Source organism: Anomaloglossus baeobatrachus, chromosome 4 (genome assembly GCF_048569485.1).
Source record: "Anomaloglossus baeobatrachus isolate aAnoBae1 chromosome 4, aAnoBae1.hap1, whole genome shotgun sequence".
Classification (NCBI taxonomy): domain Eukaryota; kingdom Metazoa; phylum Chordata; class Amphibia; order Anura; family Aromobatidae; genus Anomaloglossus; species Anomaloglossus baeobatrachus.
Genome location: NC_134356.1, coordinates 30,839,128 through 30,864,084, shown reverse-complemented (window position 1 = coordinate 30,864,084; position 24,957 = coordinate 30,839,128). Strand labels below are relative to the sequence as shown.

At 43.4% G+C, this 24,957-nt stretch overlaps 1 protein-coding gene across 2 annotated transcripts in view; it reads left to right on the top strand.

Annotated features, from left to right (window-relative positions):
• The window catches only part of ATXN10 (ataxin 10), a 157,503-nt gene that overhangs the window by 75,625 nt on the left and 56,921 nt on the right, over nt 1-24,957 (top strand). For both annotated transcript variants that reach the window (XM_075344200.1, XM_075344199.1), the window contains 3 exons: nt 5,194-5,359; nt 7,195-7,303; nt 7,754-7,923. In XM_075344200.1, coding sequence (XP_075200315.1) covers nt 5,194-5,359; nt 7,195-7,303; nt 7,754-7,923 — 445 coding nt within the window. The remainder of the gene's footprint in view (nt 1-5,193; nt 5,360-7,194; nt 7,304-7,753; nt 7,924-24,957) is intronic.

Here is a 24,957-nt window from a genome sequence, read left to right as displayed (position 1 = left end):
AATAACAGCGGAGGGGCGGAGATGAGCGGGACGTAACATCCCGCCCACCTCCTTCCTTCCGCATAGCAGCCGGGAGGCAGGTAAGGGGAGCTTCCTCGTTCCTGCGGCGTCACACGCAGCTATGTGTGCTGCCGCAGGAATGAGGAACAACTTCGTTACTGCTGCAGTAACGATTTTTAAGAATGGACCCCCATGTCGCCGATTAGCGATTTTGCACGTTTTTGCAACGATGCAAAATCGCTTATCGGTGTCACACGCAACGGCATCGCTAATACGGCCGGATGTGCGTCACAAATTCCGTGACCCCAACGACTCCGCATTAGCGATGTCGCAGCGTGTAAAGCCCCCTTAAGTCAATCATAAAGTAACCCTTGAAATGTCCATCTATTGGAGATCAACACAACTGAGCATGCTCACTACGTTTTTGGTGGGTTTTTTGTTTTTTTTTCCCCCAGAATCTCCAGTAGACTTGAGGGAGTACATACAGAGCCGTTTCTTTACGAGAACCGGGTACCCAAAATGTTACGACTCACGGAGGTCCTAGGATGAATTTGTACATACACGGAGGCATATATTATCAAATGTTTATCATGCAAAAAAAAAAAACCTTTGTGTGTCCACAATTCGGCAAGATGTGCCCTTTTTTTACCATTTTTTTTTTTTAAAAAAAAAAAAAAAAAAAAAAGCGTGTGGCTTCGAAGCTGGCAAACATTCCCTAAGTACATGTTTCTATGTCTGTAATGGTTTTAAATTGGTTGGTTAACATCGCTCCTTGGCCACAAGCTGGCATCAAGTGAACGTTTAAGATTACAGGATCCAGGTTGGCATCATCGCTGTAGAGGAGGCGGAATGGTTTTGAAACTCAATGTTCTGGCCCTTTTCAAATTGATCTCAAATGTACCGTGCCTTGAAAAAGTATTCAAACCTCGTGAACTTCTACATATATTTCCTTTTTTCATGTTACACCCACAAACTTAAATGTATTTTATGTGATTATACCACCACTAAGTAGCAACTATTTGTGAAGTATACACTGTGTGCAGAATTATTAGGCAAATGAGTATTTTGATCACATGATGCTTGTTATACATGTTGTCCTACTCCAAGCTGTATAGGCTGGGACCCAACTACCAATGAAGTAAATCAGGTGATGTGCACCTCTGTAATGAGGAGGGGTGCGGTGTAATGACTTCCACACCCTATATAAGGGGTGCTTAATTACTAGCCAACTTACTTTCCTTTGGCAAAATGGGTCAGAAGAGAGAATTGACGGGCTCTGAAAAGTCCATATTGTGAGCTGTTTTGCAGAGGGATGCAGCAGTCTTGAAATTGCAAAACTTTTGAAGCGTGATCACCGAACAATCAAGCGTTTCATGGCAAATAGCCAACAGGGTCGCAAGAAGTGTGTTGGGCAAAAAAGGCGCAAAATAACTGCCCATGAATTGAGGAAAATCAAGTGTGAAGCTGCCAAGATGCCATTTGCCACCAGTTTGGCCATATTTCAGAGCTGCAACGTTACTGGAGTATCAGAAAGCACAAGGTGTGCCATACTCAGGGACATGGCCAAGGTAAGGAAGGCTGAAAACCACCACCTCTGACCAAGAAACATAAGATAAAACGCCAAGACTAGGCCAAGAAATATCTGAATATTAAACCGAAGAAAGGGACCAGAAATCCGTATCTGCCTAAACATTTGAACAACGCAGATTCCACCATATTAATCACATATAGAACCGAAAAAGGTGTTTCTGCAAATAAGGATTTTTTACATTCCAAAATAACTCATAAAGTATCCATCATAATTTGAAAAAGTGTCAAATTTTATTCCATCATATTTAAATTACAAAATTACTTTATTAAATGCTGGTGTTCACAGAATTTTAAAATAACCCTACCCCATAAAACCATACAATGAAAAAACTGGTCGAAGCGAGAGGCGAAACGCGCGTCGAGGTGCTGGGCGTTGTGGTCCGCCATCTGGGTATACAAACTGTGGCTTCCTGATCTCTTCCAGCTTTAGCGGAAGCTTCTTGCTCCCTGCCTTTGATACTAGGCTGACACCAGGTTGATATATTGGTATATATGCTGTTTCCTCTGAATAATGTAATTTGATAAATAGTTCAAATTTTAATAGGAAGCCCTGTGTACTGTGAATTGTTCTTTCTGAATAATGATGTAACTTGGATAAGAGTTCAATTCTATTATTGCTTCCTTCCATACGGTTTTGGATTATAGATTTGGTTGCAATATGTAATACAGGCTGCAGGCTGAATATTTAACCTTTGAGTTACATTGGCATCTCATCATAGCTGTGTGAGATCATTGGATGCGTTCATGTCAATTTATACCCAGGAATTTTTATATGTATACACGATATATTTACTGATATTATGGCTGTTCCACAACGTACCAGTTTTTTCAATGTATGGTTTTATGGGGTAGGGTTATTTTAAAATTCTGTGAACACCAGCATTTAATAAAGTAATTTTGTAATTTAAATATGATGGAATAAAATTTGACACTTTTTCAAATTATGATGGATACTTTATGAGTTATTTTGGAATGTAAAAAATCCTTATTTGCAGAAACACCTTTTTCGGTTCTACAAGAAATATCTGAAGACTGATTTTTCACAGGTTTTATGGACTGATGAAATGAGAGTGACTCTTGATGGGCCAGAGGCTGGATCAGTAAAGGGCAGAGAGCTCCACTCCGATGCCAGCAAGGTGGAGGTGGGTACTGGTATGAGCTGGTATCATCAAAGATCAACTTGTGGGACCTTTTCGGGTTAAGGATGGAGTGAAGCTCAACTCCCAGACCTACTGCTAGTTTCTGGAAGACAACTTCTTCAAGCAGTGGTGCAGGAAGAAGTCGGTATCGTTCAAGAAAAACATGATTTTCCTGCAGTACAATGCTCCATCACATGTAACCAACTACTCCACAGCGTGGCTGGCCCGTAAAGGTCTAAGAGATGAAAAAATAATGACATGGCCCCCTTGTTCACCTGATCTGAACCTCATAGAGAACCTGTGGTCCCTCATAAAATGTGAGATCTACAGGGAGGGAAAACAGTCCACCTCTGGGAGCAGTGTCTGGAGGCTGTGGTGGCTGCTGCACGCAATGTTGATCGTAAACAGATCAAGCAATGACAGAATCTATGGATGGAGGCTGCTGAGTGTCATCAGAAAGAAAGGGGGCTATATTGGGCACTAATTTTTTGGGTTTTGTTTTTGCATGTCAGAAATGTTTATTTCTAAATTTTGTGCAGTTATATTGGTTTACCTGGTGAAAATAAACAAGTGAGATGGGAATAGATTTGGTTTTTATTAAGTTGCCTAATAATTCTACACAGTAATAGTTACCTGCACAAACAGATATAATCCTAAGATAGCCAAATCTAAAAAACCCTCCAACTGCCAAAAATATTAAGCTTTGATATTTGAGTCTTTTGGGTTGATTGAGAACATAGTTGTTGATCAATAAAAAAAAAAAAATCCGCTGAAATACAAATTGCCTAATAAGTCTGCACACGGTGTAAAGGATATAAATCTGAAAATTGTGATGTGCATTTGTATTCAACCCCCTGTAGTCTTTTAACCCTAAATAAAATCCGGAGTCACAATTGCCTCCAGAAGTTGCCTGATTAGTGGAGTCGACCTGTGTGTAGTTTATTCTCAGTATAACTAAAAATGTTTTAATGAAAACCTCAGAGGTTTGTGTGAGAACATTGGGGACCACATAGCATTAGGAAAAGCCAAGGAACTCACCGGACAGGTAAGGGATAAAGTTGTGGAGAAGAGTAAAGCAGGGTTGGGTTATAAAAAAAAAAAAAAATAGCACCAGCTTTGAACATCTTATGGGGCACTGTTCAATTGATCATCCAAAAATGGAAAGAGAATGGCACAACCGGAAAGTTACCAAGACAGGGTGAGCACTAATTAGAGAAGCATCCAGCTTACAGCTCAGGGGGGAGAATCTGTCCACAGGACAAGCATTAGTTGTATACTCCACAAATCTGGCCTTTATGGAGAAGTGGCAAAAAGAAAGACAGTTGGAAAGTAGGAAACCATAAGAAGTCCCTTTTGCAGTGTACAAAAGCCATGTGGGAGACAGACAATATGTGGAAAAAGGTGCTCTGGTCAGATGAGACTTTTTGAGCTAAATGCAAAACGCTGTGTGTGGTGGAAAACTAATCCTGCACATCACCCTGAAAACACCATCCCCACCGTCACACATGGTGGAGGCCACATCATACTTTTGGGGAGGCTTTTCTTCAGCAGGGGCAGGGAAAGCTGGTCAGAGGTGATGGGGAAAATGGATTTAGCTTAGTACAGGGCAATCCTGAAGGAAAACCTATTAGAGGCTGTAAAAGACTTGAGCCTGGGACGGGACAACGACCCTAAACATCCCGCCAGAGCTACAATGGAGGGTTTAGATCAGAGCATATGTGAGCGGCTTAGTGACAGTCCAGACCGAAATTATATTGAGCATCTGTGACAGATGTCTGCATCCAATCTCACATGGAAGGAAGGGGCAGAAATGTCACCTAGATGTGGAAAGCTGGTAGAGACTTACCCCTAAAGACTCACCGTAGTAACTGCAGCAAAAGGTGGTGCTGCAAAGTATTGACTCAGGGGCCAAATACAAATGCACCTCACAATTTTTGATTTTATATTTTTAAAATATTTAGAAAACCCAGGAATCATTTCCTTTACACGTCACAAGTACTTGCTACTTTTAGTGGTGGTATATCAGATAAATATCCAATAAAACACATTTATGTTTGGACATGTAACATGAAAAAATGTAGAAAAGTTCATTGGGTATGAATACTTCTTCGAGGCACTCCCTTTACTGGTTTTATTATCCTAGATTTTTTTTTTTTTTTATTTCTCCACAATATTATATTAGACGAAGTATGACTGTGTGCTCCGACGACAAGGAGTTCGTAGTCTGTTACCATGGAGACGTATGTTTGCATTAATGGATTATACCCAAATTAACTATCTACATTTTTTTTTTCTCTAGCAAAAAGCTTAGAAAAAGTAAAAAAATGAGGAACTTTGAGAATTGTAGGAGGATTTGGAGGGTTTCGGCTCCAAAAACTCTGCACACACATTCATACCGATAGGCCGTTGTACTGCTGTGCTAACTTTTCTACATAGCTAGTCACATGTTCTTCTTTATTGGCAGGATGACCCTTTTGGAACTTATTTTGTCCAAAGTAAATGAGAAGAGTCGTCCTACGGAGGCAGAGCGCAATAATCTGCGGCAAATAGCGGAATTCCTCTCTGACGGTTTCCAGAATCAGTGCCGAGCGGTGCTGAAACTGGCGGCTCCGGGGAACTACGAGGAGGAGGTAATATGTCTGATCAGTTTTAAGGCTCGGGAGATAGATTCTGTTGTCAGACTGACCATTACATTTTAGGAAATTCTCCCCCTAAATTTTAAATGGATGCATCCTCTTCACTATATGCAAAGCTCAGGTTTACCCGAATAGGTTGTATTCTTAGCCGAAAGTTTACCTTGGTTGGTAAAAGGAACAAAGCCCCATCATCGTCCTCTTAACTGACGGCTTTATTGGAGGTGTAGCAAAAGGAGGTCTGTGCCCCATGTTCTTGGTCCCGGGAATCGCACAGTATGGGGAAGAAGCCATTCTGACACTTATTCCTTATTGTTTGCTTGAGAAACCCTCTCTGACCCTCAACTTCATCTTCTCATCTGAATAACTATTAAGTGTCAAGTGTCCTTGCCAGCGGAAATACTCAAAGATGGCTGCTTTCACTACTTGGCTGATTATTGGGCTGGCATAACATAGGAAATTATCCCCTTTTTAAGGGTTAATTTCCTATGTTATGCCACTTAAGCTGACCCTAGATATCATTCCTAAATAAGTTCTTTGATTATTGGGGCTCCCACAGTGAGGGTATCTATCCCCTCTGTGCCCTCTGTCCCCTCCATCCCCTCCTGATCCCAATACAGTCCTATTGCAGAATAAGTCCGGTATGTGTTACTTGTCTGCAATAGGACTTCCTTAATTCCCAATTAACGCCGACACCTGTCTGAGTCACAGACTCAGATTCAGTTTCACTACCATTCCTGGCCACCAGAGAGAGCTCCAAAACAGCACTCAGACAGACAACATTCACAACATTAGTTCCATCTGCAAAAGTCTATTCTAATATGTAGTAAGTGTAATAATAAGAATATTAGCAAATACCTCCAATTAAAAATATAGTATAATTCTCCTGAAAAGTTATGTCATTTACCTCATGGGCAGGGCATTACAGTAGCTTAGGTATCCATGGTCACTTGCCTTATGTGCAGGGCATAAAAGTAGCTTGGGTATCTAAGGTTATGGCCACAGATATATGGACAGTTAGTTGTGTGTTGTCGTAACCATGGATACATAAGCTTCTGCAATGCCCTGCACATGAGGTAAGTGACATAGCTAATCAGGAGAACTATACTACATTTCTAATATAAGGGATTTGCTAATAATATTATTATTATTCTTTCACCCACTACCTATTGGGATAGGATCTTGGAGATTGGAAAACCCCTGTTATGGTGGTCTGACCCCCTAGGATCTCCACCGATCCTGAGGATTATGTGATCTCATGTTGTAGTCCTAGGAATACCCCTTTGAGTTCTTTACCCAAATATTTACATTAAGTAGGAGAGATATATGGCATGTCTCCTGCCAATCCTTCAAGCTCTTGCCCCCCCCGTCCCTCAATGATGAGACATATTGGTTGCTAAGAATGTGCGGCCTAACTACCATATATAAAAGGTTGCTAGGCAGTTTATCCCTAGCAACCAGTCTGCCACACATTACTCCTCTCTGGATTTGCGTAGTACTGACTACCAGACATAAGAATGTGCGGCCTAACTACCATATATAAAAGGTTGCTAGGCAGTTTATCCCTAGCAACCAGTCTGCCACACATTACTCCTCTCTGGATTTGCGTAGTACTGACTACCAGACATAAGAATGTGCGGCCTAACTACCATATATAAAAGGTTGCTAGGCAGTTTATCCCTAGCAACCAGTCTGAGACACATTAATCCTCTCTGGATTTGCGTAGTACTGACTACCAGACATGAGGTTTCCGGTAGGTTTTTCTACGCAGCTTCCCCAAATCTCTACATGTACATTAATGTAATCTTCAATATTTGTCCCTTCCTCCTCAGGAGGCCTTAGTTGTGATCCGTCTCTTGGACCTTCTCTGTGAAATGACCTCCGATGCTGATCACCTCGGCTGTTTGCAGCGATGCCCAGGATTACTGGACACTGTTGTAGGTAGGCAGTCTCACATCACTCTCCTTAAAGGGTACCTGTCATGGGATTAAACAGCGGCACTTTATTGTCTCATTTCATTGCCGCTGCTCCTTTGAGGAATCCGCTGTTTATTTTTTTTAAATCCACAATACGGTTCCAGAGATATAGACCTTTTTGTTTACTGCTATTTCTTTTATAAGGGGGCGTGGCTCACAGAGCAGAATACAGACACGCCCCTGAGGATCCTGGAAGCCACACCCCTCTTAGTAAAGACCATAAAATGTATACTAAATAAAAAGCTCATCTCTAGAATCTAAAAAAAATAAATAAAAATAAGAAAACAGTATTTGGGAGGATTGAGAATAAAAAAAGAGCAGAAACTGGCCACTGTTGACTTGGTGACATGTCCTCTTTAAGTGAAGGTCCTGTAGATTAGCTTTAGCAGATGACTGCCTCATGAATTTTCTACAGACACCCTGCGTCTGACACATCTGGCGGGAAAACAAAGCAAGAACGTGTTTACCTCCACTCATAGCGCGTCCCTTGGAAGTGACCTGACGCACGCCGCCGTGGGGTTCAAGGCCCATCTCATTCGTCTCATTGCCAACCTGTGCTACAAGAACAGAGAGAACCAAGACAAGGTAATTTGCTTACCTTTGATTAATAATTTTACCTGGTTTTTGCTACGTAATCTGAGAGCAGTGTGAGGTAGGGGCAGAGCCCCTGATTCCAGCGATGTGTCACTTGCAGGTCCCTTGTTGTCATTTTAATACAATCACAGTTTTCTCTAGCAGAGCTGAGAATGCGGAGCGCTGGATAACTCCGCCCACATCACTGATTGGCAGCTTTGTGTATTTTGCTCATTGGGGGTGGGGTTGAACAGAGCAGAAGAACCAGGAGGCACAAGACACCCAGTCTTGTAGTGATAATCCCCTGGTGATAAAACATTGATTTTATTGAAACATCAACAACACAGCCCAGTAAGTGACACATCATTGGAATCAGGGTCTTTGGAGATCTCAAAAATGCTGAGGTAAGAAGAGGCTGCTCACGCTGCTGTCCACTATGTTTAAGTGATCTAATTCTGGAGATACTAGGGGATTAAGGCAAGAGACTGCTCACACTACTGTCCATCTTGTCTATCTGATCTAATACTGGAGATATTAGGGCTGCTGGGGTAAGAAGAGGCTGCTCACACTGATATTCACCATATCTGTCTGATCTAATACTAGAGATACCAGGGGGGCTGAGGTAAGAGACTGCTCACACTACTGTCCATCTTGTCTATCTCATCTAATGCTGAAGATATTAGGGTTGCAAGGGTAAGAGGCTGCTCACACTGCTGTCCAGTACTGTTCATCCGATCTAATACTGGGGATACCCGTAGTGCTGAGTTAAGAAGAGGCTGCTCACACTGCTCTCCACACTATCTTCTTGATCTAATACTGGAGGTACCGGGGGGCGGAGGTAAGAGCCTGCTCACACTGCTCACAATCTTGTCTACCTGATTTAATTCTGGAGATATTACGGCTGCTGGGGTGAAAAGATGCTGTTCACACATCTATTTACCCGGTCTATCTGATCTAATTCTGGAGCTACCAAGGGGCTGAGGTAATAAGAGGTCACTCGCTTCTGTCCACCCAGTCTTTCTGATCTAAAACTGTAGCTATCATGTGTACCAATGTAAGGCTGAAGCGGCTGCTTGTTCTGCTGGCCATCTTGTCTTTCTAATCTAAACTTGTATATATCTGGTTTGCTGAGGTAAGAAGAGGCTGCTTACACTACCATACATCTTGTCTCTCTACAGTAATCTAAAACTAAGAATCAAAACACCATGAAATTAAATGTGTATTTTTTATTTGTATAAATATTAAAAATCTGATACAATCAAAAACCGTAGGAGAGCAAAAATATACAATAGAAAGGGAAATTCATAGGTAGAAAAAAATATATACAAAAAATAAAAAAATCTCATATCAAATTTATGGCCTGAAATGGCCTACAAAAAGTTACTTATAAATATTCCTTATATACAGCCATTAGAAATATAAAGTGCTTAGTGCTCTAAAGTGAAAATGCTGCAATAAATATGGTATCAAAAATAAATGTAGTGTGTATTACCTATGTACAGAGTCCATAGAATTCGCCTGCCTGCTGCCCGACGCGCGTTTCATCCTGGGTTGGACTTTCTCAAGGGAGGGTAGTGTAGTGTAGTGTTTTTATTTCATGGTGTTTTGATTCTTGGGGGCTGGTATATATTAATCATCTGTCTATGGGAGTCTTTTTGAGATAAATACTAAATTTATTAAGCACCTATGAGAGATTTGTTGGATTACATAGTAATTTAAACCTGTAGATATGGGTGTGCTGTGGTAAGAAGAGGCTAAAAAAAATGCATGCGCAGTGCTGTCCACCCTGTCTTTTTTTTTTTTTTTTTTTTTTTTTTTTTATCGAATATTGAAGATAGCAGGGGTGCTATGGTAAGAGGACACTGCTCACACTGCTGCCAGAGAAGATTTTCAACATTTTAGTTTTTTTTCCAGAGAGGTTTCCTGTATCATAAAACTGAATTAAAAAAACCCTCACTTTTATGGGATTTAAATATACACTGTGTGCAGAATTATTAGGCAAATGAGTATTTTGATCACATGATACTTTTTATACTTGTTGACCCACTCCAAGCTGTATAGGCTGAGAGCCAAGTACCAATTAAGTAAATCAGGTGATGTGCATCTCTGTAATGAGGAGGGGTGCGGTGTAATGACATAAACACCCTATATAAGGTGTGCTTAATTATTAGGCAACTTCCTTTCCTTTGGCAAAATGGGTCAGAAGAGAGATTTGACGGGCTCTGAAAAGTCCACAATTGTGAGACGTCTTGCAGAGGGATGCAGCAGTCTTGAAATTGCCAAACTTTTGAAGCGTGATCACCGAACAATCAAGCGTTTCATGGCAAATAGCCAACAGGGTCGCAAGAAGCGTGTTGGGCAAAAGAGGCGGAAAATAACTGCCCATGAATTAAGGAAAATCAAGCGTGAAGCTGCCAAGATGTCATTTGCCACCAGTTTGGCCATATTTCAGAGCGGCAACATTACCGGAGTATCAAAAAGCACAAGGTGTGCCATACTCAGGGACAGGCCAAGGTAAGGAAGGCTGAAAAACCACCACCTCTGAACAAGAAACATAAGATAAAACGTCAAGACTGGGCCAACAAATATCTTAAGACTGATTTTTCAAAGGTTTTATGGACTGATGAAATGAGAGTGACTCTTCATGGGCCAGATGGATGGGCCAGAGGCTGGATCAGTAAAGGGCAGAGAGCTCCACTCCGACTCAGACGCCAACAAGGTGGAGGTGGGCACTGGTATGGGCTGGGATCATCAAAGATCAACTTGTGGGACCTTTTCGGGTTGTGGATGGAGCGAAGCTCAACTCCCAGACCTACTGCCAGTTTCTGGAAGACAACTTCTTCAAGCAGTGGTACAGGAAGAAGTCGATATCGTTCAAGAAAAACATGATTTTCATGCAGGACAATGCTCCATCACATGCATCCAACTACTCCACAGCGTGGCTGGCCAGTAAAGGTCTAAAAGATGAAAAAATAATGACATGGTCCCCTTGTTCACCTGATCTGAACCCCATAGAGAACCTGTGGTCCCTCATAAAATGTGAGATCTACAGGGAGGGAAAACAGTGCACCTCTGGGAGCAGTGTCTGGAGGCTGTGGTGGCTGCTGCACGCAATGTTCATCGTAAACAGATCAAGCAACTGACAGAATCTATGGATGGTCGGCTGCTGAGTGTCATCAGAAAGAAAGGGGGCTATATTGGGCACTAATTTTTTGGGGTTTTGTTTTTGCATGTCAGAAATGTTTATTTCTAAATTTTGTGCAGTTATATTGGTTTACCTGGTGACAATAAACAAGTGAGATGGGAATAGATTTGGTTTTTATTAAGTTGCCTAATAATTCTGCACAGTAATAGTTATCTGCACAAACAGAATCCTCCTAAGATAGCCAAATCTAAAAAACCCCTCCAACTGCCAAAATATTAAGCTTTGATATTTGAGTCTTTTGGGCTGATTGAGAACATAGTTGTTGATCGATAATAAAAAAAAAATCCTCTAAAATACAACTTGCCTAAATATTCTACACACTGTGTATGTAGGGGCCTGACTTCCCTGACCCCTAATGACTCCAAGATCAAGGGACAAGTTCTCTTATCTAAATGTAAAGTCGACCCCCTCTCTGACCACTGAAGTTGAAGAGCGCATCGGAAGGAGGCTTGTCTAATGCATTTGGAAGTGACTTGGGCCCCGTCCAAGTGTTTTGATCCAGCTTTGGCATTCCTACACACGCCTTTGTCTCAGAGAAGCCGAGGCCGTTCCTCTAGTGTTGAATTTATCGATGACTGATCCAAAATGTTGGTAGCTGTAGTCCGACACACCTGGAAGTTCATTCCAAGTCAGGTGTAGAGCGCTCTCCGCATACAGGTGGCTGTAAAAAAGCCTTGTGATTTCAGGATGCCTGCCAGCTTTTCTGCGGGGGTCACAAACCAAACGGACCCAGAAGTCCTAATTCTGTGCGGAAGGCAAACATTGACTCAGCGTTCCTCTCCTACAATGGCCCTTTTGAAGGCAATTTCATAATTGTTTGCCCGAGATTCATCGTATCACAGCTCGGCTCCTTGAAAGTTGTCTCCGAAGCCCCCTCTGCCCATTGAGAGGGTTCCTATCTAGATTCAAAGTGCTCGAGGGGCAGGAAAGATTTAGGTAAATACGCTGAGTGTTCTCGTACAATAATCATCACTTAGAGCTTCAAAGACCCAAAGGAAACGAGGAGCCCATCCCAAGAAGTCAAATAAGATATGATGAAGGATTTGTACAAATTCCAATTAATCGGTAAGAACTTCCTCCTCTGCATTATTGTATTGAGCCTGTAATCCCCAATGTTTCCATATGTCATGTCAAAGCGGACATCCTCCCTACATACTCCCTGTCATCAGGTCCAGAGACCATAAAGTCTTCTACTTCATCGAAACTGGGACTCTTTCCCCCCCCCCCCCCACCACCATTAACAAAATCCGGTAAGGAGCCACCAGCATTCTTGATGACCATTACTGACCCCACCACTGAGACTCACCATCTCCAACACACCCATGGACGCCCATAAAACTCATTTTTTGGGCAGCATGACTGAACCCAACTCCTTTTGTGGACCAATTTTAAAGGATTGTCCTGATCTAAAGTCGGATCAGTTGACTTTACCAGATCAATTTGTGGTATTACTTTTCTTACCCTTCTTAAACTCTAGACGTTCAAGGTAGACCGCATTATGCTGGACCACCAAGGTTGCAAACACAAATACCCGGTGTTATCTTTCAAGATGACCAATGACCAAAAGATCGGTGCTTCAGTTCTTCATGTCCAAAATGGCCACTGTAGACGCATGTGGGAAGGCCTAACTACACCTCATCCTTCTTTACTATGATATTGAACGAACCTTCACCGAATGAGGACGTTGGGTTCATGCCTGGTCAGCAGGTTTGTAGAGAAGACTTGGTTCATACTTTTAACGATGTTCTCCTCACCCCTACAGATCTCAGATGTCATATTTTACAAGCTAAAACTGCTCCTGGTGCACATACCAGTTTAAATAGTCGAAAACTGTCCCAATTTTTATGCTTTTCTTAACCCTTTTCAGTAGGTGGTTCTTCTCAGCATTCTGCCTGCACTATAGGGGCAGGAGCTTCCTTTTCCTAACTTGCGAGCATGCTTTAGTTCTGCAATTGTTCAATAGCTTATCTGTATTGAATTGAAAACCCTTTTCTCTGTTTCTCTGCTCCTACTCTACCGCCAAACTACAGACACACATACAATCTGTGTACCCCACTTCTTGCAGAGAGACTAGGACTACCCCCCCCCCACTCACCGCCTCCTGCCCCCGGGACTAGGGCCGGCCCCCACTGCCTCCTGCCCCCGGGACTAGGGCCGGCCCGCACTGCCTCCTGCCCCCGGGACTAGGGCCGTCCCTCCTGCCCCCGGGACTAGAGCTGTCGCTCCTGCCCCCGGGACTGGGACTAGGGCCGTCCCCCTCGCCACCTCCCCCCTAAACTAGGACTAGGTCAGTCTGCCTCCCCCCTCCCCCGGGACTAGGACTAGCTACGTCCTTTCCACCTCCTGCTTCCAGGACTAGTACTAGGTCCCCCCACCTCCTGCCCCTGCACCTCCTCCGTTCCCCCATCTCCTGCCCCCCGGACTAGGACTAGGACCGTCCATCCCCCCATCTCCTGCCTCCAGGACTAGGACTACTTGTGTCCAGCCCACCTCCTAATCCCAGGACTAGTACTAGGTTCCCCTGCCCCCCGGGACTAGGCCCATCCCCCCCACCTTTTGCCCCTATAAAACTTATTTTTGCATAAAGTGATTTGCAGATTTTATATTAATCACATTATCTATTGAATGAGATTATCTGAAAGTTCAGGGACTATTTAAAGGGACTCTGTCCATAGATTTTTGCAGTGTACTCTGAGAACCGCATGCTGCAAGAGTTAAAACCGAGACTTCAGCCCTTTGTCTGTTATCTCTTTTTTTTTTTTCGTTTACCTGCAATATTAGTTTAAGCCTCTTATCTTTATCATTAGTGGGTCTCAGCAGCATATTTAATCCAACTCCGCCACCCTCTGTGATTTGCAGCTTCTGTGTATGGAAATGTGCACTGAAAGCCTGGTGTAGACAGGGGCAGCTCTCCCAGTACTGCTACATGCAAAATCTCAAATCTTTCACTGTGACAGAACGGCTGCACACAGTAATCTAAGTGATTCATCGTTGAGCTCAGGGTCTCTTGGCCTACATCATGCTGCTCTTAGATGAGGTAGCAAAAACCTGCTGACATTCCCTTTAAGACTTGGGTTATTTCCATATTTGTGAAATACAATGCCAATCCCCCAAAGATTAGCACCTTGGCCTTTGGAGTGAAGTTCAGTTACTAATCCAAGCTGGCCTTGGATGTGGAGATATGTGGAGTGTGCACATAGAAAATATTTGCACCCCTAGAGGACTAATTATCTCTTGTTCAGTTCCGATCACCTCCTTTATCCCTCTTTATTTTGTGTGCGGCTGCGGTTGCTTCAAACATGTATTTTACAAAAGGCAACTTGTATTTAAGGCTTTAATAGTGACGACAAAACAAGGGTCGAGTTTCAGCAAAACCTCCATCGAAACGAACCACATTGTTTCCTTGAAAGTAATTTGAAATTTGTGTAATTTTAGTCTGTAGTTTTGAAGACCCTCTCGGTAAAAGTAGAGATGGGAAAGGCGGTTACTTTTTGCTTCTTGGGTGTCGGGGTGTGATGGACATCCTGCTGGAGCACACATTTTAGGCTGGTTGTTCTCCAGCCCTTATGTGGAAACCTGAAGCTCTTGGGACCTCAAGGTGCTACTTCCACCTTTTTCACTTTTATTGGACACCACCAAATTTAAGGAGGACGTTTTCAGGTTTCTTCTCAAATATTTAATTTTGGACGTCCTGACCGATCCTCTAGATATGGAAGGGGAAGATACAGTTAGGTCCAGAAATATTTGGACAGTGACACAAGTTTTGTTATTTTAGCTGTTTACAAAAACATGTTCAGAAATACAATTATATATATAATATGGGCTGAAAGTGCACACTCCCAGCTGCAATATGAGAGTTTTCACATCCAAATCGGAGAAAGGGTTTAGGAATCATAGCTCTGTAATGCATAGCCTCCTCTTTTTCAAGGGACCAAAAGTAATTGGACAAGGGACTCTAAGGGCTGCAATTAACTCTGAAGGCGTCTCCCTCGTTAACCTGTAATCAATGAAGTAGTTAAAAGGTCTGGGGTTGATTACAGGTGTGTGGTTTTGCATTTGGAAGCTGTTGCTGTGACCAGACAACATGCGGTCTAAGGAACTCTCAATTGAGGTGAAGCAGAACATCCTGAGGCTGAAAAAAAAGAAAAAATCCATCAGAGAGATAGCAGACATGCTTGGAGTAGCAAAATCAACAGTCGGGTACATTCTGAGAAAAAAGGAATTGACTGGTGAGCTTGGGAACTCAAAAAGGCCTGGGCGTCCACGGATGACAACAGTGGTGGATGATCGCCGCATACTTTCTTTGGTGAAGAAGAACCCGTTCACAACATCAACTGAAGTCCAGAACACTCTCAGTGAAGTAGGTGTATCTGTCTCTAAGTCAACAGTAAAGAGAAGACTCCATGAAAGTAAATACAAAGGGTTCACATCTAGATGCAAACCATTCATCAATTCCAAAAATAGACAGGCCAGAGTTAAATTTGCTGAAAAACACCTCATGAAGCCAGCTCAGTTCTGGAAAAGTATTCTATGGACAGATGAGACAAAGGTCAACCTGTACCAGAATGATGGGAAGAAAAAAGTTTGGAGAAGAAAAGGAACGGCACATGATCCAAGGCACACCACATCCTCTGTAAAACATGGTGGAGGCAACGTGATGGCATGGGCATGCATGGCTTTCAATGGCACTGGGTCACTTGTGTTTATTGATGACATAACAGCAGACAAGAGTAGCCGGATGAATTCTGAAGTGTACCGGGATATACTTTCAGCCCAGATTCAGCCAAATGCCGCAAAGTTGATCGGACGGCGCTTCATAGTACAGATGGACAATGACCCCAAGCATACAGCCAAAGCTACCCAGGAGTTCATGAGTGCAAAAAAGTGGAACATTCTGCAATGGCCAAGTCAATCACCAGATCTTAACCCAATTGAGCATGCATTTCACTTGCTCAAATCCAGACTTAAGACGGAAAGACCCACAAACAAGCAAGACCTGAAGGCTGTGGCTGTAAAGGCCTGGCAAAGCATTAAGAAGGAGGAAACCCAGCGTTTGGTGATGTCCATGGGTTCCAGACTTAAGGCAGTGATTGCCTCCAAAGGATTCGCAACAAAATATTGAAAATAAAAGTATTTTGTTTGGGTTTGGTTTATTTGTCCAATTACTTTTGACCTCCTAAAATGTGGAGTGTTTGTAAAGAAATGTGACAATTCCTACAATTTCTATCAGATATTTTTGTTCAAACCTTCAAATTAAACGTTACAATCTGCACTTGAATTCTGTTGTAGAGGTTTCATTTCAAATCCAATGTGGTGGCATGCAGAGCCCAACTCGCCAAAATTGTGTCACTGTCCAAATATTTCTGGACCTAACTGTATATCTGTAAGAAGACCACCAACTCCAATGTGCCAGGTCTTAATGGACTCTTGGGCCTTCTAATCACCATGGCCTGGGTGCTACTACCACCTTCGCGTCCCTTTTTTATTGGACACCACCAAATTCAAGAAGGATGTTTTCAGGCTACTTCTTAAATGTTTCTAATTCTGAACGTCCTTACCAATCCTTTAGATATGGAAGGGGAATATGAGATGCCAAGTTCACAATTTCATTATGGTAGTTCATAAACAAAAGCATTCCCCCCCCCCCCTCATTTTATCCAGGGAATGATGGAGGTGCAGTATTGATCTCATGCCTACAAAATGTTCTCATGCACAGTAGTACTACTGGGTCAAAGCTACAGCTATCTCCATTTGTGTCCCTCAAGATTGGTGGAGGTCCCACTAGTCTGAATGTAATGGCAGGACCATGGGACATGCTGGAAGTTTTTGAGGTCATCAGGGATGTTCTGCCTTGTCACCTGTTCAGAGATTTTGCTTGGTTTATACTAAGGAAATATCTGCATTTACATACGGTTTCCCTTACGTGGAAACTTGAAGCTCTTGGGACCCAATACAGAATCTGTAAGAAGACCCCCAACTCCAATGTGCCAGGTCTTGATGGACTCTTGGGCCTTCTAATCATCATGGCCTGGGTGCTACTACCACTTTGGCGTCCCTTTTTATTGGACACCACCAAACTCAAGAAGGATGTGTTCAGGCTACTTCTCAAATGTTTAATTCTTGACATCCTGACCAATCCTCTAGATATGGAAGAGGAATATGAGATGCCAATTTCAATTTCACAACCCCATCATGGTGGCCCATAAACAAAAGCAACCCCCCCCCTCCCCTTCCCCCCATTTATCCGGGGAATCATGGAGCTGAAGTACTGATTTCATTCCTGCAAAATGTTCTCATGCACAGTAGTGCTACTGGGTCAAAGCTACAGCTATCCCCATTTGTGTCCCTCAAGATTGGTGGAGGTGACCACTAGTCCGAATGTAATGGCAGGACCATGGGATATGCTGGAAGTTTCGTAGGTCATCGGGGATGTTCTGCCTTGTCACTTGACATTCTGTTCAGAGATTTTGCTCGGTTCATACTAAGGAAAAATCTGCATTCCGTTACGTGGAAACTTGAAGGTCTTGAGACCCAATGGAGAATCTGTAAGAAAACTCCAAATCCAATGTGCCAGGTCTTGATGGACTCTTGGACCTTCTAATCACCATAGCCTGGGTGCTATTGCCACCTTTGTCACTTTTATTGGACACCACCAAATTCATGGAAGTTTTCAGTCTACCTCTCAAATGTTTAATTCTGGACGTCCTGACCAATCCTCTAGATATGGAAGGGGAATATGAGATTCCAATTTCACAACCCCATCATGGTGGCCCATAAACAAAATAAATCTTCCCCCTCCCCCCCCTCCTCGTCTACCTGGTAAATGGTGGAGCTGCGGTATTGATTTCTTTCCTGCACTATTTTTTAGTGCTACTGGCTCAAAGCTACGGCTTCCTCCATTTATGTCCCTCAGGATTGGTGTAGGTCCGGCTAATCCAAATATAATGGCAGGACCATGGGACATGCTGGAAGCTTCAAAGTTCATCAGGGATGTTCTGCCTTATGACCTGACATTCGTTTCAGATATTTTGATTGGTTCAGAAAATCCCGGATGTTCACTGCCTGAATCCTCAACTTCAGTGGACTCCTAATATCAGGTACCTACTACTTTATATGCATTATCAAAAGGTTTCATGGCAACTGCCTGAAGGAGAACAAAATGATTATACAACAGCGTGGACTAGGGATGGTCCTGCGTGAGGCCAAATATACAACTAAACAGGGGTAAAACCACGACAAACAACGGGAACACCGTGGGACACTTTAACAGCGGTGTGCCCTACCGCTAGTAGAGAGACTATGGACACCTCTATACTTACCTACTGCTGTACCTTGCACTCCTAGCCAGTGCCTATTCAGGTTCTTCACCTGTCACAGAGCAGGAACCTGAAGCCCTGAAAAGTCCCTACGATAGCCCTGGCTAGGGTGCGGGTATGTAAAGACCATTAGTCCCACTGCTGCACTGAAACACACTAGGGAAGGAAGAAAGACGGGGAAAAACAACAAATATCTGCTACAGTCAGCACCAAGACTGCAGCCACCACAGCAACTTCAAGAGAGAGCTCCACCAACTCCTTCCACCTCTAGGCCAAGCATCCAAATATCTCAGATCAGAGAATAACAATCACCCTCTTCTGGCAGCAGAGACCATATAAGGGGACTAGGAGAAGTCCGAAACTGGAAACGCCTGAGATGATAATGAGACTGCTTGGTGGCAAGGAATACTGACATTAACCCTCGTTTCCCCAAAGGAAAAGGGAATACATTTAAGTAGCAGAGTCTCACAAGGTAAAGTAAGACTCAGAACCAGAACCTGTCACTAACTCTTATAGGAGAGGGACGAGCGTGACAGATTAGGGGATGGACAGAGCTGGAGTTTCAAGAAGGTCCTCAAGGTTGGAGAGGATGGTGTTCCTCACCTCGTCATCTACCCGTCTTCCACCTGCCGGCTCGCTCTGTGTGTGTGTGTGTGTGTGTGTGTGTGTGTGTGTGTGTGTGTGTGTGTGTTGGCTTACTATGGTCACCCGGGGCGCGCACCCTTTACTGTTTTTGCTAGATGTCTCCTAAGTATTGAGTTTGGAATGCATGCTGCTTCTACTTGCGTTCCTGGAACGAACTACTGCACCAGACCATTTCTGCTACTACTGGACTGTCATGTATCTAATTCTTAGGCTGCTTTCACACATCCGGCTTGAGCTGTGCGGCTCAATCCGGCTGTGCAAGCTATGCAACGGATGCGGTGAAAACACCGCATCCTTTTGCATAAGTTTTTCCCATGCGGCCCGTCCGGTTTTTGCTTCTTGCGGTATGCTACTGAGCATGCGCAGTGGCAAAAACCGCATGCGGCGGCCGGATGCGTTTTTTGCCGCACCGCGCCGCCATAGGCATGCATTGAAAAATGCGCCGAATGCGGCGCAATGCGGTTTTGGGTTTTTTTGCCGCACGAAATAACGTGCCAGGCAACGTTCCATCCGGCCGCCGCATCGGCTAAATCTGCCGCATGCGGCAAAAACCGGACCGAACGTGAGCCCATGCAGCACTAATTAAAGTCTATGCAGAAAAAACGCAACCGGCAACAAAAAAAAAACTGTTGCGATTTTCCTGCAAAGTGCCGTATTGTGCCGCATTGCAGAAACCGGAGGTGCGAAAGCCGCCTTACCGTGCCGCTTGACAGACACCCCCCTCCATACTGTTTTTGTGAGCTGTCTACATATTTGATGTCCACTCTAGGCCACATGACCTAAACGTCTACTATGCCCTGCAGCGTCTCCGGACTTGACTTTGAATTTGGGATTTCATTGCAAAAGTAGCTGCCAGCAGCGGATCTTAATGATTTCCATGTCATTGCAAAAGTACGGTAGCTGTCAGCAGCGGATCTTGATGATTTCCATGTCGTTTCAAAAGTAGCTGTCAGCAGCGGATCTTGATGATTTCCATGTCGTTTCAAAAGTAGCTGTCAGCAGCGGATCTTGATGATTTCCATGTCGTTTCAAAAGTAGCTGCCAGCAGTGGATCTTTCTATGCTCAAGTGCATTCAACTCTACAGAGCATTCTGCAGATATCCATAAACCGCCTCGTTGATGGCATCCAAGGCTTTAAGTGCTGAAGTTTCTGCACTGGCCCTCATACTAATAAGAAATTAAGATGTTGGGTTTTTTTAAAAAAATTTTTGCAATTTTTTTTTTTTTTTCATTATTTAACCATTCCTTAATATGTTTGCTAATTTTAATGCCAATATGAGTTCGGTTTTTTTTTGTTGCACTTTAACAGAACAACACTGTGTCCCGATCTTGATTGATTGCCCCTTTCCATTGTATTTCGACGTTCACTCTATCTGCCAAGTTATGAGCCGAGGCAGACACATTTCCGTGCACCTTTCCTTGAACTCAGACCTCAACCACAATTTTTTTTTTTTTAATTTATCTTTTTTTTTTTTTTTTTGTGTTTTTTTTTTTTTTTTTTTTTCTTTTTCTGCGTCCTTTTCTTGATAGATTGCATGCAGGTCATGAAACTGTCTCCTTCAGGGGTGGAAGGAGGAATGAATGAATGCGATCGGAGCGTGTCTGCCAGCTCCGGAAGCCTTCATACCCCAGAGCTGTGCGCGCTGCGCTCCGGCGTGAATCACACCTTTTGTCATTTCCTCCACATTCTGCGCAGAGATGGGGGTTATATAAAATACGATTCTTGAGGTTGCAGAATGCAAGACTTAGCCTGTTTCTATTTCCTTATTCCAGGAATATATTATTATTAATTTTGAGCTAATTAATCATTAAAAGAAGGGTGACACCCAACCGTGGAAACCTCTGCGGGTACGAGCTTCCCGACAGTGTTTTGGCTTCATAGGCTCATTAATGTGTGTGTGGGACACAGGCAAATCCATTTGTAAGGTATTTTATATGATTTCCAAACATTAGGCGGATATGGTAATTTTATAAACTGGACATTGTCCGTGGGTGAGGAGAAGGTGGGCTGTGACATCCCTATTGTGAATGGTGGCTGCTGGGTAATCACAGTTCACCTCTTGCTCATACAGTATATATCACCTGTTGTGAATGGTGAATCCTGTTACCTACTGTACAGGAGGAAGAGGCGAGCTGTGATATCACCTATTGTCAATGGCAGATCCTGTGTTATCAGTCATTGTACGGGAGGAGGTGGGCTGTGACATCCCTATGGAGCCTGTGTAATCTACTGTATATGGAGGTGTTACCAGTCATTCTACAGGAGAAGGTGAGCTGTGACACCACCTATTGCAAATGGGGGATCCTGTTATCTACTGTATATAGAGGTATTACCAGTCACATTGTACAGGAGGAGGTGAGCTGTGACACCACCTATTGCGAATGGGGGATCCTGTGTTATCTACTGTGTATAGAGGTATTACCAGTCACATTGTACAGGAGGAGGAGGTGAGCTGTGACATCACCTATTGCAAATGGAGGATCCTGTTATCTACTGTATATAGAGGTATTACCAGTCATTGTACAGGAGGAGGAGGTGGTGAGCTGTGACATCACCTATTGCAAATGGTGGATCCTGTTATGTGTATAGAGGTATTACCAGTCATATTGTACAGGAGGAGGAGCTGAGCTGTGACATCACCTATTGTGAATGGTCAATCCTGTGTTATATATGGTCTATTGATGTGTCATTAGCCTTTGTACAGGAGAGGGAGAGGGAGAAGGTGAGCTGTGACATCTATTGTGAGTGGTGGATCCTATGTTGTATACTGTATGAGCAGGAGGTGAACTGTGACATCACCTATTGTGAATGGCGGATCCTGTGTTATCTACTGTATATAGCGTGTTATCAGCCTTTGTACAGGAGAGGGAGGAAGTGAGCTGTGACATTACTTATGGTGGATCCTGGGTACTCTACTTTATATAGAAATGTTGTCAGTCACTGTACAGGAGGAGGAGGTGAGCTGTTATATCACCAATTGTGAATGGTGGATCCTGTGTTATCTATTGTATTTTGAGGGGTTATCAGCTATCATACAGGTCTTTACAGAGTAGATAACACAGGATTCACCATTCACAATTTGTAATGTCACAGCTCACCTTCTGCTCCTCCTGTACAATGACTGATAACCCCTCTATATACAGATAAAACAGGATCCACCATTCATTATAGGTGAGGTCACAGCTCACCTTCTCCTGTACAGTGACTAATATACAGTAGATATACAGTAGATATCAGTCATTGTACAGGAGGAGGAGGGGGTGAGCTGTGACATCACCTATTGTGAATGATGCTGTAATCTACGATGTCTAGAAGTGTACAATGAATGAAATGCAATCCTATCTGTGCAGATAATGAAACAACTGAAATGTCATTTGTATAGGAGAGATAATGTGACCCTAGTAACAACAATAACCTAACGAGGACTGATTTCGCAATTTTAGCTAGACGCAATGGTCTCCAATGGGGTCTGTCTACTAAATATCCACTTTTATTTTATTATATAGCTTTTCAGCTTCGCTAGATTAATAAACAGACATTGGTCACCACTAAGCGGTGAATGAATATGAAATCCTTTTTGCCTTATCACCCCAACATTGATAGCCCCCATAAAGGTTTTTCATGCAGTTCTCTTTCCCCTTGCTTGTGTGACCCCGTTTTTCAGCTGTGGTTCCACAGTGGTGCCTTCCATGCTCGGTGGCTCATACAAAAGCACTCTTGGCCATGTGTTGAACCCTTGAAAAATATGACACCTTCTTCAGGAGATGAGCTCTTCACCCTCCTCGCCTTTTTGTTGTTTCCCATATTGATTTTATGTGCCCCCCCCCCCCCCCTCGCCATACTTTCCTTCCATAATTTGTACAATTTTCCGGAAGATGGAAACCCTCCTATATCGGTCAATGACGTCTCCTCCTAATTGCTGTACTCCACCGGCTGTATGACTATGGACTTGGTGTTACCTGCGTTGTCCTTGTACGTTCCTGAATTATGGCTTTTTCCGAGAACTCAACTGGAAGATATTGCGAAGGTGGAGACTCTTCGCGTTCTGCCGGTTCCCGGCTTGTCTTAGTTAATTATAACTCTTGTCATAGGCAGCATTCTTCCTCTGAAAAATTAGCTCTCCTCCTGATTTTGGAGATCTTTGACGTTCCTACTAAATAGATGTCCCTGAAGATGTAATCCAGGCAGAAGTGCAATGAGCTCCCTCAACACTTTCCCTCAGCCGGAGAAGGTATGATGGCTTACTTCTTCATCGGCACACTCCAGTGCAACTCATAAACTCTATCCATAATTGTGGACCCAAGGAACATAAGACTTTACTGGGTGGTTTATTGGGAATTAGTCCAAAAGAATCATCAGACTATTACCGATACACCTATGACTCGCTACAGTAGTCATGCCATGCTGGATTCAGTCATGATGCCACCATTTTAGGACTCCGATGTGGAATTACATTGGTTAGTTGTGGAAAGCCGGCAAAGGGTTGCCTCCCTAGTCTTCATTTTATGGGGCCCGCAGAAATCAGTTTTGTATATCACGTATCCGTGAAATGATTGCAGCAGAGATTTATTCTCACAACAGGACTCAAGAAACTAAACTCTGTGTATTGCAGGAGACCGAAATTTATGTCGAAGGGCTTATGGTCTTGGAGAACGCGGCTATGTACTTTGACCAAATTTACCAATGCAGTAACTCCAGTTTTCTATAGGGGGAAGTATATTATTGACACAAGGCTAGTATCTGGTTCTCCATACCAACCCATTAATGAAGGGTGGTCTAGAGAATGTGACCTTAAGGTCCCCTTACACCTCAGATGTCTGAAATTGCTGTTGGCCGAGTAATTGGCCATCAAACAATTCTTCTATACAGGAGCACTTGGCCAGCTGAGCTCTCCTTTGTGCTCTATAAGAAAGTCGTTGGCTTCCATGACAGTGAGGTAGTGGCCCCATACACCTTAGAAAGTCAGCCAAATCTGACGATAATGGGGAGTTTGGCAGAGATTAGTCTTTGCATGGGGACGTTACTCGACTTAACCTCACTTTGTGATGGTAGTTCAGATATTATCCTGTCTTCAAATGGACTAATTGAGGGAGGTCTACAGTGGGTGATCTCACTGTACCTCACTTCAGGCTCTCATGACTGTTACTGATTCTCCAAACAAAACCCATGCCTCACTTTGGCTCATTGAGGGAGATCTAAGGCCAGAGACCTCATTTCCAGATGGTTCCCGATCTGCCACACCAAACATTTTCCTCACTATGGCTGATTGAGGGAGTTCTATGGCCGGTGACTTCACTCCCTGATGGTGCTTGATCCTCCACACCTAACCCTCACCTCACTGGCTGATTGAAGGATGTCTAGTGCTGATGAACTTGCTCTACCTTACATCACTTCTTGATGGTGCCTGATCTACTCTACCAAATACTATCCTCACTTTGGCTGTTTGAGGAAGGTCTAGGGCAGGTGACTTTACTCAAAAATACCTCAGTTCTTCATGACAGTGATTGGTTCTCCAAACCGTGGAACAATATGGCAACAAGAAACTGAAGAAGTCTGTTTATTGCTTGTTAATGCCTGGTCCTCCATACCAAGCACTGTCTTCACACGGCTGTTTGAGGGAGAACTAGGGCCGATGAGTTCACTCTACAATACCTCACTTCTTCATGATAGTGATTTGGTTCTCTAAACCCTGGAACAATATGGCAATAAGAAACTGAAGAAGTCTGTTTGTTTATTGCTTGGTAGTAGTGCCTGGTCCTCCACACCAAACCCTCACCTCATTTTGCCTGACGGAAGGTTGTCTAGGGCTGGTGGATTTACTCTACTTTCCTTCACTTCTTGATGGTGCCTGATCTGTCCGACCAAATCCTCTCCTCATT